Source organism: Vigna umbellata, chromosome 8 (assembly GCF_029865625.1).
Source record: "Vigna umbellata cultivar VRB3 chromosome 8, Vumbellata_1.0, whole genome shotgun sequence".
In the NCBI taxonomy this organism is placed as follows: Eukaryota; Viridiplantae; Streptophyta; class Magnoliopsida; order Fabales; family Fabaceae; genus Vigna; species Vigna umbellata.
The window spans coordinates 39,424,589-39,439,346 of NC_142172.1; the positions used below are offsets into that span (position 1 = coordinate 39,424,589).

At 30.8% G+C, this 14,758-nt stretch overlaps 2 protein-coding genes across 2 annotated transcripts; both read right to left on the reverse strand.

Annotated features, from left to right (window-relative positions):
* Nucleotides 1-223: 223 nt before the first annotated feature.
* LOC124847223 (phenylalanine ammonia-lyase 2) lies at nt 224-5,528 on the reverse strand. Its single transcript, XM_088097390.1, has 2 exons — nt 4,909-5,528; nt 224-2,069 (listed from the first exon to the last, which is right to left on the reverse strand). The coding sequence occupies exons 1-2, from the start codon at nt 5,304-5,306 to the stop codon at nt 320-322; spliced, it is 2,148 nt and encodes a 715-aa protein (XP_087953516.1). The 5' UTR covers nt 5,307-5,528; the 3' UTR covers nt 224-319.
* A 2,694-nt stretch (nt 5,529-8,222) lies between these two features.
* LOC124835451 (phenylalanine ammonia-lyase 2-like) lies at nt 8,223-12,630 on the reverse strand. The gene is made up of 2 exons (XM_088095814.1): nt 12,236-12,630; nt 8,223-10,180 (listed from the first exon to the last, which is right to left on the reverse strand). The coding sequence occupies exons 1-2, from the start codon at nt 12,592-12,594 to the stop codon at nt 8,461-8,463; spliced, it is 2,079 nt and encodes a 692-aa protein (XP_087951940.1). The 5' UTR covers nt 12,595-12,630; the 3' UTR covers nt 8,223-8,460.
* Between the last annotated feature and the right edge of the window lie 2,128 nt (nt 12,631-14,758).

The following is a 14,758-nucleotide window of genomic DNA, read 5'->3' on the forward strand; positions in this document are numbered from 1 at the left end:
CGTCCTATTTCATCCAGAACTCCAAAAGTATATTGCTGGAACAATTTGAGCCATCATTCACATTTCAATCCGGCAAACCAATCATTTCAGCAATTTGGTTTTGCATGTTTAATTTGGATATTTTAAAATCTAAAATATATTAATTATGAACAAATATACTAAAAAAAACAATAGTGAAGTTGTTTATAGAGAAAGAAGGTGCAGATAGAATTTTTGTGATGAGAGTTTGAAATATATTACATTTACTATGATTACAATAAGATAGATTACAGTGAATGAAAAATGAAAGTTTGTATATTTATAAGTGGGTAGAGGAATCTTAGCATATTGGTAGAGGAGAACCATTCCAGTTCTTTAGACAATCGAGCATAGGATCAATAAACTTTCCTTCACATAATGCAGTAAAAACCTTGTCACATTCCTCACCAGGTGACTTCACCTTCTCCCCTGTTAGCAAACTTGTACCCAAGCTTTCTCTCACAAACTTATATAATGGGTAAGATCTGCATTCTTTAATTCTGTTAGGAATACTTGAATTTCCATTCTCAGCTTCAATCCTTGCATTTTCTACCTCCTTCGGCAAAAGGGCTATCAGTTCTTCCTCAAAGCCTCTTATCTTATGGAAAATCGAGCTACTTGAATTTCCCTCTTTCTCACCGTTTTGCAATGCATGATCAACCAGAACTGATCTCAACTTTTGCATCAAAGGGTAGGTTATACTACAGGGGTCATCAATGTAAGCAAAGACATATTCATGATCAACAACTTTAAGCAAGTCCTTCTCACAGAATCTAGAAGGATGTAACTCACCATTGATCCCAGTTGTGAGAACTCTTTTGGCCACTTGACTCACAGCATTCTTAACTGCGTTCTTCATGTTTTCTTCCAAATGTCTCAAGTCAATGGCTTGACACAATGCAACTAAGTAAGTGGAAGACATGAGCTTTAATATTTCTACAGCTTCAGCAGTCTTTCTTGAGGAAACCAAGCCTAAGGAATTGACATCTTGGTTATGTTGCTCAGCACTCTGCACATGATTAGTCACAGGGTTGGCCAGATACTGAAGTTCTGAACAGTACGATGCCATTGCTATTTCAGCACCTTTGAATCCATAATCTAAGCTTGGATTGCGACCGGCTGTTAGATTTGAAGGTAAACCATTATTGTACAAGTCATTCACAAGTTCAGAGAATTGGGCAAACATGAGCTTCCCGATCGATGCAATGGCCAAACGGGTGTTATCCATTGAAACACCAATTGGAGTACCTTGGAAATTGCCCCCATGAAGTGCCTTGTTCCTTGAAACATCGATCAAGGGGTTATCATTAACAGAGTTTATCTCCCTTTCAATCATCTTAGTCGCATGTCTGATTACTTCAATTTGTGGTCCAAGCCATTGAGGAGACGTTCTGAGAGCATACCTATCTTGTTTTGGCTTTTGAAGTGGATCAATCTCATGTAACTTTTGGGCTTCCTTAATGTACGAGCTTCCATCTAGTATGTGTTCCATTATAGCAGCAGCCTCGATTTGACCAGGGTGGTGCTTCAATTTATGAGTCAAGTGGTCTGTGAATTCTGGTTTTCCTTGCATAACTTCAGCAAAGATTGCAGACATAACTTCAGAAAGAACAACAAGTAAGTTTGCCTCAAAAAGAACCATGGAAGCCAAGCCAGATCCCACTGCTGTACCATTGACAAGTGCCAAACCCTCTTTAGGTTGCAACTCAAAGAAACCTCCATCAATTCCAGCTAATTTAAAGGCATCTTTAGCATTGAGTACTTCTCCATTGGGTCCAATTGACTTGGAGTTTGATCTTCCAATTAAAAGACCGGCAACATAGGATAAAGGAACCAAGTCACCTGATGCAGTGATTGTACCACGTAGTGGAAGACATGGAGTTATGTTGTGATTTAAAAACTTGGTTATAGCTTCCATAATTTCGAATCTAATGCCTGAATATCCTTGAAGCAAAGTGTTAACCCTAACCAACATAGCTGCCCTTGTAGATGAATAAGGTAATGTATGAGAAGCCTCTGTACCATTACCAAAAATGCCGGCATTCAAAAATCTGCTTAAACAAAACCAATATTAATATATCATGTGAGTGTGAACTATAAACTAAAATAACAACAAAATGACAGAAACTGCATAAATACTTAACATACTATGAGCCAATAGTAAACACGTTCGGTGAACGGCTAACACAATAAAGTGGTCTTTTTCCAAATGTTTCATACCCAGTCAAATAATTGTGTTCATAAAAGTCCAAGTTCATTAAAATAACAATCCCAATCATTTAAAGCCACTCAATCTCTAAGAATCCATAGATAACTCCGACATAGTCATTTAATATAACAACTGGTTGAAACATGCATTAGAGTTTTATTCTTCTTTTCCTTTTTACATGACTATAAAACAGTAAAGGAAAGAAAATGCAAATAGAACATTAAATGTAGAATAAGGTTGTGGGATGAATGGTTATGGTGTTTTCCACGTACATGGCTCTAACGAAGAACCGTAAAATCGGTTACTAATTAATGTTGACATTCCAGCTATATATATCAGCACCCAATTTTTTGGCCACCCATGATAACACTTTATACCTAAAAAAGTTTATAGTTTTATTTATATTTATTTATTTACAAAGATCACAAACTTTTCAGAGAACTTCACATGCGGTCTAATATTGTCTTCTTCTAATTCTCGTTTATTTCTTTAATATTTATTCGTACAGTATAATAGTCTTTATCTACAAATTTCGTGACCATGATTTGACTTTTAATTGGATTATATATCAGCTCAAAGACAAACGACAGAAGAAAAATTAAGAAATGACAAGTCATCTCTTCGTTATCTGTGACTAGGACTTTTTGATTTATTTTCCAGAGTTAATAGACTAGTGTCTCCAAAACTCGCCTTATTTTATATTTTCTTGCATTAATAAAACAACGATAATAATAGTAAACAATATTCAACACTTATATAATGACTTATTTGCTCATTTAGTAACATGTTCATTGGAGATAAATATTACTGTAAACATGGTTTTCTTAATTATACTTATTTATAATTTTTGTTTAAAGGGACAAATTTTTCCTTTGTATGGATTCCTAATTGTTGTATCTATAAAATCAAACATGTAATCCAAACACATCGTGGAACGGAGACCACTCACCTTGTGCTAGAGTCACCGTCTAAAATAAGAAACAGAAAATTGTTACTTGGAAAAAGGTGACCAATGATTCGTAGAAAACATGCATTTTTTATACTTTTATTTCACAACTAATGTTTTTGAGTAATGTAAAATATAATTTTATTTTAAAAATTTATAAAAATATTCTTCCACGGTCATTTATTCTAAAAATAAAAGTATAGGCTGTTTTTTTAATTTTAAATTAAATCATTTTAATTAAAAATAAAAAAATCAAACTCAAAAACCAACCATATTAATTAAAATTAGACATGTTTCAAGTTTAAGACATATTGGTTCACAGAGGATTGAATTCTGTTAGATATTGTCTGGTCAATAAACATAAACGTACCCTCAACAGCAAGGTTAATACTAGGGAAGTATATAGTTTTTATACTAAAAATATAATAAGGTTATTTTTAATTCAATTATTTCTATAATAAAATAATAAAACTTTATCCAATTTAAAGTTTCAAATATTTTATCATCTAGAAAAGGTGTTTTTCTATTTAATAATTTAATTTATATTTTAATTAAATAGCTGGAAGAGAAAATTGTAATTGCCAAGTAGTTTTTTCTATTTTAAATCTTTTGTTATTTAAAAAGTCGTCTATTAAAATAAAGCCATTTACTGATAATATAAAATAATTTTATAACTATTTAAACTTAATAAAATTCTGTACAATCTTTAATATTAAGCATCTTAAAAATTTTCTAATAGTTGGCCGCTTAAAATAAACACCTCATTTATCAATGATACAAAAACTAGCTTCAACTATGAACCGACAAATAACCTTGTTTCTAAATTTACTCAATAAATTTAAAATATTCCAAGCCCGGTATTTATTGACTTTTTGTAACCTGCACATAAGTTTTCAACAGCTTTTTGTGTTACTCTATTTTTCATTTCGTAACATCACAGGAGTTTTCTCAAATAAAACATCATAGGAGTTTTTTTTTCAAACGAAACTAGACACAATGGAAAAAAGGTTTAATTGCTTTCTTTGTCCTCAGTTTGGTTGAATTGTGTCAAATTCATCCTCATTTTTAAAAAAGTTTCATTGTCGTCCTCACGTGGTATAAAAGTGTCAATTGAATCCAAACATAGAAAAAATTTGTGTCAAAGTAGTCATTTTTCCTATATATCTGTGTCTTCCTTTCATATGTCACTTCTCTGGAGCTATGAAAAGCCTTAAATTGGATAAGGTAAAATGAATATCTGTACTTGATTGTATGAAAGGAAGACACATAGATATAGGAAAAATGACTACTTTGACACAAATTTTTTCTATGTTTGGATTCAATTGACACTTTTACACCACGTGAGGACGACAATGAAACTTTTACACCACGTGAGGACGACAATGAAACTTTTTTAAAAATGAGGATGAATTTGACACAATTCAACCAAACTGGGAACAAAGGAAGCAATTAAACCTAAAAAAAATGACGCACCAGTGTCAAATCTACAAACCACACGAAAAAGAAAAAGAAAATAATGGATGACGACTTCCACCTAATTGCATCTTGCACATCACTGATAACCCACCTACCCCAAAACATTCAATAGTAGAAAAAAACACCAAATCCACCACAATAATAATTAATTAATGAACTAAGAATAATTGTACGTATAATTTTAAAACAATTTATCATAAATTTTATTTTGGAAATAAATTTGTTTTTGCTGATAAAAAAAAAAAAACGAATGAATGACCTGATGAGTTCGTTTTGGAGGGCACCACCTTGCTTGGTTCTCCTGTGTGAGGTTGCACCGAAGCCCGTTGTTACCCCGTAGCTATCAGTGCCTCTGCTCATGCTATCAATCACCCAATCACTGCTGGCATTCACTCCCCGCCGGCTCTCCCCCGCCAGCTCCACCGTCACGCCGCGGTCATGGCAGCTGGCAACCGCCGCCACCTGAGACACGGCGAGGGTCTTCCCACCTAACGTCACCAAGGGGTTACGGTACTCCTCCACCATGCGCTTCACCTCGTCAAGGTGGCTACCTTTCAGAGCTTCTGCAGCCATGCCCCAGTTGAGTGGGTCGCTGGCTCCATTGCAGAGGTTGAATGAAGCATTGCCATTGGTGTGGTTTCCATTGGAATATTCCATCCTGAAAGATAGGAGATATATACGTGGAAAGAATCAAATTAAGGTTGTTGTTTTTGTGAAGATCTTGTGTATGAATATTAAAAGTGTGGGATGAAGATGTAGGTAGATGGGAAGTTATGGGAAATCGGAAAGGAAGAAAATGCACAAATGTGGAATTGCACGATGATGGTAAATGGAAAGTTGTTGTTTTTGGGAATGGGAAAGAAAAGATTGCTGAAGAAAGTGAGGAAAAAGGGTTGTATATATAGATGGGTTGGTGACATTGAGTGTGGGTGGGTAAGCCGATGGGTTAGTTGAGAAAGGGGAGTGGCCGTTGGATGAGGGAGACGAATGGAGGGTTGGGATGGTGGCACGTGGAAGGCTGAGGTGAGTGAGAGTACTTTGGTAATATAGCTGTTGGAATGGTGGGTCCGATCCAAGTTATTTTTGGTGGTGATTTTGGTAATGTTGAGGAAATGGAGAGGTAAGTGAGATTAAGAGGAAAAAGAGAACCAGAGGTTTATGGATAAATCATTCATTAAACTATTTATTAATAGTTAAGATAATATATGGATTTATTTTATTGTAGACACTCAATCAAATTAATATGAATTTAAAATTATAAATTCAGATTTGCAAATGGTAAAAGAGATATTAATTATGTATCGGATGTACGAAGTCGAATATTTACTTGTAGTTTCTTTCACTTTTTAGTTTTTCGAATACTTTAACTGAGTGGGTCATCGACTAAAACTATTTTAATATTTAAGTTAATTTAATATTTAATTGGTTTAATAATTAATATTATAATAAATAAATTTAATAAAAATTTCAATATTTATATTTTTGATTTGTATTTAAATATTTTTTTTATTAGAATCGTCTTAATCACAACTCAATTTTATTAAACCTCATTGACATTAATCAATCTACTTTGATTATCAATTTAAAAGAATTCGATATACCAACGAATATATGTATATTACAAATGATTGTGTATAACACTTACAATAAAAGAAAATACAAACACTGAATGTTTTGATTTAAATTCTTCATATTTATTGAAATGAATAATTACATTATTAATATTAGATGTTAAGCAAAAGGATTAGTTATAATTATATAATTAAAAAACTGTGAATAATGAAATTGGTGAAAAGAAAAAAAAATTGTAATTATGTGAGAAAATAAAGAGAAAAAGTAATTAAGTGAAACTTAGTAAAAAAAATTGGAATGCGAAAACCATGCATGTGGTGTAGCATGAAAATAGATGTGCCAACTTTATGCGGAAAAATAGGTGCACGAATTAATGGTTCGCCTCGGATAATTTTTTCACCTCCCAGGATAGGCTTGGCTTTCCTCTTTGTAGAGAAAAAGTTATGTTACAATCATAATTTGCTAATTTTACAATAAAAGAAAGAATAAATTAATAAAATCGATAGTCGGTGAAGTATTTGAATATATATATTTGATAAAAAGTTAAAATTAAGATTTGTTGTGTGGTAATCCATATTGGTTTGACAAGCAGAGGGATTAATGAGATGGTTGTTTCAACTATTCCTTTTCCCCAAATTCGGCCTTCATTATTTTCTCTCTAACTTTAACCAATCACCTGCGTTCACTTTTTCTTTATGTTTATCGGACCGGAAAAACTTTTTCCAGTTCCCAAAGTACAGACGTTTTGGATCCATGAACTTTGTGTTGTACCATGCAACCAAAGAGATAACATTTTCAATCTCAAATAATATAATGCAAACGCATCATATTTCAGTACATAGAAGGATCATAAAAATTAGGTTTCATTATTACTTTCTTTTACACATTATATTGGCTTCTTTGCCTAAAATAATGAACTAGCAAAAAGTTCTAAAAGTCTTAATTAATAAAGTTGCAAAGGTTGATGATTTTAATGTTTACTAGAAATGAGTAAAATGTCTATCACATTATTTATTTTTCCTTTATGTACTATTTTATTGGCTATATTTCTCTATAAACCAAATCAAAAATAAAATAAAATTCAGATTAGACCAAATCTTTTACTAGGACTTTGAAAAACGTTAGTAAAAGTGTAGGTAGGTTAATTAGAATCAAACTTTTATAATAGAAATTATTTTAAAGTGCACCAAATAGACTTTAAACCACTACATAACGTATATAATGCAAATGCCACCTAACCCTTGATCCTTTTCTTTGAGCCTCTGTATTCAAAACAATTCTAGTTGCTTATTATCTGAAAACAAAGCTATAAATTTTATCATTACAATTGGTATAGTGAACATATTTGTTAGAGTAATTGATCTAAGATCTTATGTTTTGAATTTTGTTGTTGTTAGTGTTAACAAAGAAATAGAATTAGAAGTAAGAAGTTTACAATTATCTTCTCTTGTGTCATACTAAAAATACATAAAAGCAAACAATTAACATTGTTTTTTCAAATATTTATGTATTGGTTTCTTTATCTATTATTTTTTACTGGCCTAATATTCGACTTTTCAACAAATTATATCAGTAAAAAAACTATAATTTTTCAGAAAAAAAATCTGTCAAAAACATTGTATGACCAATTATTTTTCTTTTTCATTAAAATTAAAAAAAAACATGACATGATAATTATTTTTTGTATTATCCAATTATTTATTAGGCTTAAGTGGTGTAAATTAGCATTAATAATGTTGTATGTGAATAAGTTCGATCGACCACGTTTAATATTTTATTAACGATAGAATAATTTAATCGATTTCGTTGGTGATGATTTCATAAACCACAAAACAAGGAAGTTATCTTTATTATTTGTTTTAATTTTTAAACTTTGTTTGGATATTTGTATTAAAAAAAAACTTGTTTGTATATTTCTATTAATTTTATGTACAAGAATTTTGTTTCTAATACATGCATAAGCTCTTATTAAACAGCATGATCAAATGTTAATTTGTTGGTATCAAAGTAATTTTATTGAAAAATAAACAAACACTCTTAAATTACAAGAGGAAAATAAAATTCTCACAACAAACAAGTACACTCACAAACTTACAATGCAAACTCACAATACACCACCTTTCTCTCAGTTTCTCTCTTTTACGGTGCAGTAGAGAAGAAAAACAAGTAAGAGAGTGTGTGGAAGAAAAACAAAGAAAGAGAGTGACAATGCAACAAATACCTTGGTAACACCATTTTATCATATTGGTAAAGGTGTTCCATTCCACTCTTTTAGACAATTCAACATAGGATCAATAAATTTTCCTTCACACAATGCAATAAATACCTTATCGCATTCTTCACCAGGTGATGTCACTTTTTCGCCTGTTAGTAAAGTTGTGCCCAAAGTGTCTCTCACAAACTTATACATTGAGTAAGATCTACATTTCCTAATTCGATTAGGAATAACTGGATTTCCATTCTCAATTTCAATCCTAGTACTTTCCACCTCCTTTGGCAAAAGTACTTTGAGTTCTTCCTCAAAAGCACTTATCTTTTGAAAGATTGAAGAACTTGAACTTGTCACTTTGTCACCATTTTGTAATGCATGATCAATTAGGACTAACCTCAACTTTTGCATCAGAGGATGTGTTGTCCTACAAGGATCATCAATATAAGCAAACACATGCTCACCATCAACAATTTTAAGCAAGTCCTCATGATTAATGTCAATTGTGAGAACTTTTTTTGCCACTTCACTCACAATATTCTTCACAGTGTTCTTCAAGTTTTCCGCTAGATGTCGTAGATCAATTGCTTGACATAATGCAACTAAAAATGTGGAAGCCATGAGCTTTAAGATGTCTAATGCTTCCGCTGTCTTTCTTGCAGAAATTAAGCCTAACGAGTTTACCCCTTGGTTATGTTGCTCCGTACTCTGCACATGAGTTGTGACAGGATTTGCCAGGTATTGAAGTTCTGAACAATAGGATGCCATTGCAATTTCTGATCCTTTGAGGCCATAATCCAAGCTTGGGTTGGGACTAGCAGCTAAACTTGAAGGTAAACCATTATTGTATAAGTCATTCACAAGTTCAGTGAATTGGGCAAACAACAGTTTTCCAATTGATGCTATGGCCAAACGAGTGTTATCCATTGAAACACCAATTGGGGTACCTTGGAAATTTCCACAATGAAGTGCCTTATTCCTTGAAGCGTCAATCAAGGGGTTATCATTTACAGAGTTTATCTCCCTTTCAATCATCTTTGTTGCATGCCTGATTACTTCAATTTGTGGTCCAAGCCATTGAGGTGATGTTCTGAGAGCATACCTGTCTTGTTTAAGCTTTTGAAGTGGGTCAATTTCATTAAACTTTTGTGCTTCCTTAATAAATGAACTTCCATCCAATATATGCTCCATTATGGCTGCAGCCTCGATTTGGCCAGGGTGGTGCTTCAATTTATGAATTAAGTGATCTGTGAATTCTGGTTTTCCATGCATAACTTCAACAAAAATTGCAACCAAGACTTCTGAGAGGATGACAAGTAAGTTTGCTTCAAAAAGAACTATAGAAGCTAAGCCAGATCCAACTGTGGTTCCATTTACTAATGCTAATCCTTCTTTAGGTTGCAACTCAAAGAAACCACCATCAATTCCTGCTAATTGAAAGGCCTCTCTAGCATTAAGAACTTCTCCATTAGGTCCAATAGACTTGGAGTTTGTCCTACCAATCAAGAGACTAACAACATATGAGAAAGGAATTATATCACCTGATGCAGTGATTGAGCCACGTAGTGGGAGACAGGGAGTTATGTTATGGTTCAAAAACTTGGCTATGGCCTCCATGATTTCAAATCTTATGCCTGAATATCCTTGAAGCAAGGTGTTGATCCTAACCAACATGGATGCTCTTGTAGTTGATTGAGGTAAAGTGTGACAAGATTCCTTATCATTGCCAAAAATTCCAGCATTTAAAAATCTATTGCAAAAAAAATACTTATCAAACACCATCGCCAAATTTATAAAAAAAAAATAACCATCATGATAAGTAATGAATATATATCTAAAAATATGTTGACTAAGTTGTATAAACAATTATCAGTGCAAAATTGGTCTTTCACTTCACATAGTTTACATTAGACCAAAAGAAAAATGATGAAAAAAATGCATGGTAACAATTTTGTAAATGAGTACATTAAATTGTTTGAGACTTGATTTAAAACCCAAAATTTATATAGGATTGCGTAAGTCCAATGTAAATATCAAGTTTTATCACAACTTTCTTTTACCTCTTGATTTCAAGGCACAAATTTCTACTTTCTTAACTTTATCAAAATATAGGGTTCATAAGTGTTTTTTAAGGTTGTTTTGCAAATTTGAATTGATTGGTGTATATGTTTTGTTTTGGTGGACATTTTTCTCCAATTATAATTACAATGGGGTTTTCTAGTTTGAATGAATTAGTGAAGTTGGTGATTTATGTATCCATTGTATTATCGAAATTGAAACCATGGTTGTTTTAGAAATATCAATCGTAATAATGCATGAATATCTGAAATGAAATTTTTTATTGGTATAAAAAGAATTTTATTAATCTACTCTCACATTATAAAATTAACTCTTGATCCATTTGTGTTTTTGATATTGTGTTTCTAATTTTTGTTGTTATATTCCATTTGTGTTTTTGTTTTTGTGTTTTTAGTTTTTGTTATTATTGTTGTTGTTTTGTTTTATGTTACAATTTGGTATTTTATTTTTTGTTTTCACTTTCCGTATCTTGAATTTGTTTTATTTGTATTTTTACTATTTATTTAATTTTGTCAGAAACATTACAAATAGTTAAAAATTAATTTTTTACCCAAGTTTTGTAGTAGTGTCCTTACATTTTATAAAATAATCATAGATTTTATGATACACGTTTTGATAGGGACAAATATCAAACAATCATAGCTTTTTTTTACATGACTCGGATTGAGATACAATACCCATGAAAATTGTTCAAGAAAAGGTGAGGAATCTGTTGACCATTTCCAAAAGGACCAAAATTTGTCTATTTAGTTTTTTTTTTTAACACTTTTAATGCATTTTTCTATATTTTAGACATTTAGTTTACATACCTATACTTAAGAAATTTCTAACTTTTTTTAGATGTTTTCTTATCTAGTGATTGATCTTTTGAAAATACTTTTGGGTGTCAAAATCTTTTAATAAGTATACTAAACTTTTGAATGTACCAAATATAAAATATATATTAAAATTAAAAGAAAATATTTTTATTTACGTATTAAATTATATATTTGTAAAAAATATTAGGGGGCCAAGGCTTCCCCAAATATAACTAAGCTGTTTATAGAAAATAATGTATTTGTCAAACTCTTACATCTTAGATATTTCATATACTTCCATGTTCAAAATTTTTTATTTTAACATTTTTTTCCTATGATTGTTTTATTTATATTATTTGTGAATAAATATTGATATTTTCTTAAATTTTAATTTTAATTTAAAACCAATTAAATTAAAAAAAAATTTGCATTAACCTTACTAAATGAAACATAAATTCACGGTATTTCACTTTTACGTCAAACTTTTAACAGAGATCATTAATCTAAATATCTTACTTTAAAAGACCTATTTTGTACTATACCATATATGACAATAAAAAGTTATTTATACTCTGTCATTAGGTTATATAATAATACCTTTAAAAAATGCAGAGCTACCACCTTCACATGCCATTGACACACAAACATGTTCCCCGTTTATTTATTTTTTTCTCTTTTTATTTTTCACACATGACTAAGTTTGAAATGAATTATAAAATTTTTTACATAAATAAATAAATGATAATAATTACTTTTATCTTCTACTAATTAATAGTTGATAGAGACCATTTTGTCCTCTCTTTTTTTGCATTTCTTGTATTTAAATAATGATAGTCACAGTAACAAGTATTTTGTATATTTTTTGTCAGTTAAATTTGTACAGAAAGTTTGACTAAAATAAAGTTATGTAGAGATAAAGAAAGAATGACCTGATAAGTTCGTTTTGGAGAGCAACACCTTGGTTGGTTCTCCTGTAGGAGGTTCCACCGAAGCCTGTGGTGATCCCATACGTATCAACGCCGTTCACCAAACTTTTAGTCACCCAATCACTGCTGTCATTTACACCATGCCGGGTTTCCTCCGCCAGCTCCACCCTTACGTCGCCGATAGCAACCGCCGCCACCTGAGACACGGTGAGGCCCTTCCCACCTACCGTCACCACGGGGTTACGGTATTCCTCCACCATGCGCTTCACCTCCTCAAGGTGGCTACCTCTCAAAGCATCCGCAGCCATGCCCCAGTTAAGTGGGTCACTGTTGCTGTAACCATTATCCTTTGAACATTCCATCTTCAAAAACACTGGTCGGATATACAGAAACTGTGTGTAAGAAACAATGTGGGAATTTCCTGAGTGAGTATAGAGAGTAACAATGGCAGGTATATATAGAGACCATGGAGATGGAGCAGTGTGGGAGTGCTGTATTTTATAAGTACTCGATAATGTACCACGTGGTCGTACTTGTTTTTTAATACTATAGAGTGGATTTCCAGGATTTCAATTTCAAAAGTTTGGATTTGACACCTCCTAATTTTTACTCTCTTCCCACAACAATTTTTATCAATTCTTTTATTTAATATTTTTATTAAAAGATGTTAAGTGGGGTTGATGAAAAAAAAGGCTGCGAAAATAGTTTTGTTGTTTTTTTCTAAAGTTAATTATTTACACCTTTGATTGCCTTTATGAGTGGACTGGGTAGCATAAAAGAATCAATTATTTGAGATACAGTGAAAAGAATATTTTGTAGTAATGTCTCTGCAGCATGCTTCCGCTTATTATGAACATTGAATTGGGTTGTCCTTTTTTATCCGTTTTGGAATGAACCTTAGATTTTCTTCTTCTATTTCTTCTAATTTCTTTCCATATTGAATCATATATCTGAGTTTTGATGTGATTTGATTGTCCACGTTGATAATCTATAAATGGCACTGTTGTTTCATATATTTGCTTTTTCCTAATTTTTACCTTTCACGGCCTTTGCTTCTTTTTCTTTATGTTTACGAAAATACTTAAATATATACCAACCATTAACGTAAAATAACAGTTTAATTTAAAGTTCAATCGATATTAAATGTAAAATACAAACATTTTTCTGAAATTTCTATATTAATCTCGTGTGGAGTACTAGAGAAGTTATTTAGAGCCTATAGTGACCGTACATAGGAAAAAGTTTGAAACTACTCTTAAATTGATTAACAAAAAAAGTGGCGTCTCATTCACATTCACTAATAATAAAAGAAAAGGTTTAATTAAGGTTCAAAATCTTCCTCATTTCTTATTAAATTTTCTTGGATCTATTTAGTAATAAATAAGTAAGAAAAGATAATAGAATAAAATAACAACCACGTTTAATGAAAAATTAATCCTTAAATATTTAATTAAAAAATATAAAAAATATTTAATTAAAAAGTAACATTAAACTCAATTAAAAATATATAAATTTACGAGAATTTCAAACAATTAAATCTATAAAAAAAAACCAAAATCTTATAAACTTTTAGAGCACATTTTACATCTCTTAAAATAAAATATGGTAATCTATATATTATTGGTTAAAATAATTTTTTAAAAAACGGCTTATTCTATTTATGTTAATCTCATCTATACTCTCGTGTATGGTCTTTTTTTCTAAAAGTAGTTTTCTTATCTTCTCTTATGTTTTACATGATTTAAAATTATCATGTTGTTATTTCATCTTTTTTCCTTGACACCACATTGTAGAAATTTCATCTTCTCTTCTTTGTGTTGAGGGATAGAATTTGAATAATTTTTTTAAAAAAGTATATTTTATTTTTTTCATAAATTTTGTATCAATTTTATAATATACTTTATAAATAAGTATATGATGTCTTTGACATTCAACCATGTTAAAGAGTTTATAATAATAATTTAAATGTGACGAACAGCATTATACAATAAATTAAAACGACAGAATGTTTTGAAAATATAGAAACAGATAACTAAGTAAAAAGTATAGTTTATCACTTCATTAAGCTACCACAACACCATACATTTTTTTGTAAATGTGAGATGAAATCAATACAGAATTTATTATAGTAAGAAAATTCAATTTCATTCCAACTTTTAAAATCTAAGTATAATTAACTCACTATAAAATAATTGATCAAACAATTCATATCAATTTGTAAATATCAATTAATTTTAAACTTTTAAATTTATTTTAGAAATTAGATTTATTTTCAAATCACTATATGTCAATGTTGAATCAGTGTGTTGTCGATTTGACTGCTTGACATATCTTTTGGAAAAATTTAGTTATGTGCTCAATTCAAATTAGTTTTACTTTTTTAGATGAAACGTCTCCAATCAAATAAACAATTGACAATAGTGATTTAATTAAAATTAGAAAATAAAATTGTTAAGGGAGCAAATACAAAATAAATTTGACAAAGGACTACAAATGATTTAATATAGTTGGAATTAGTTTGAAAAA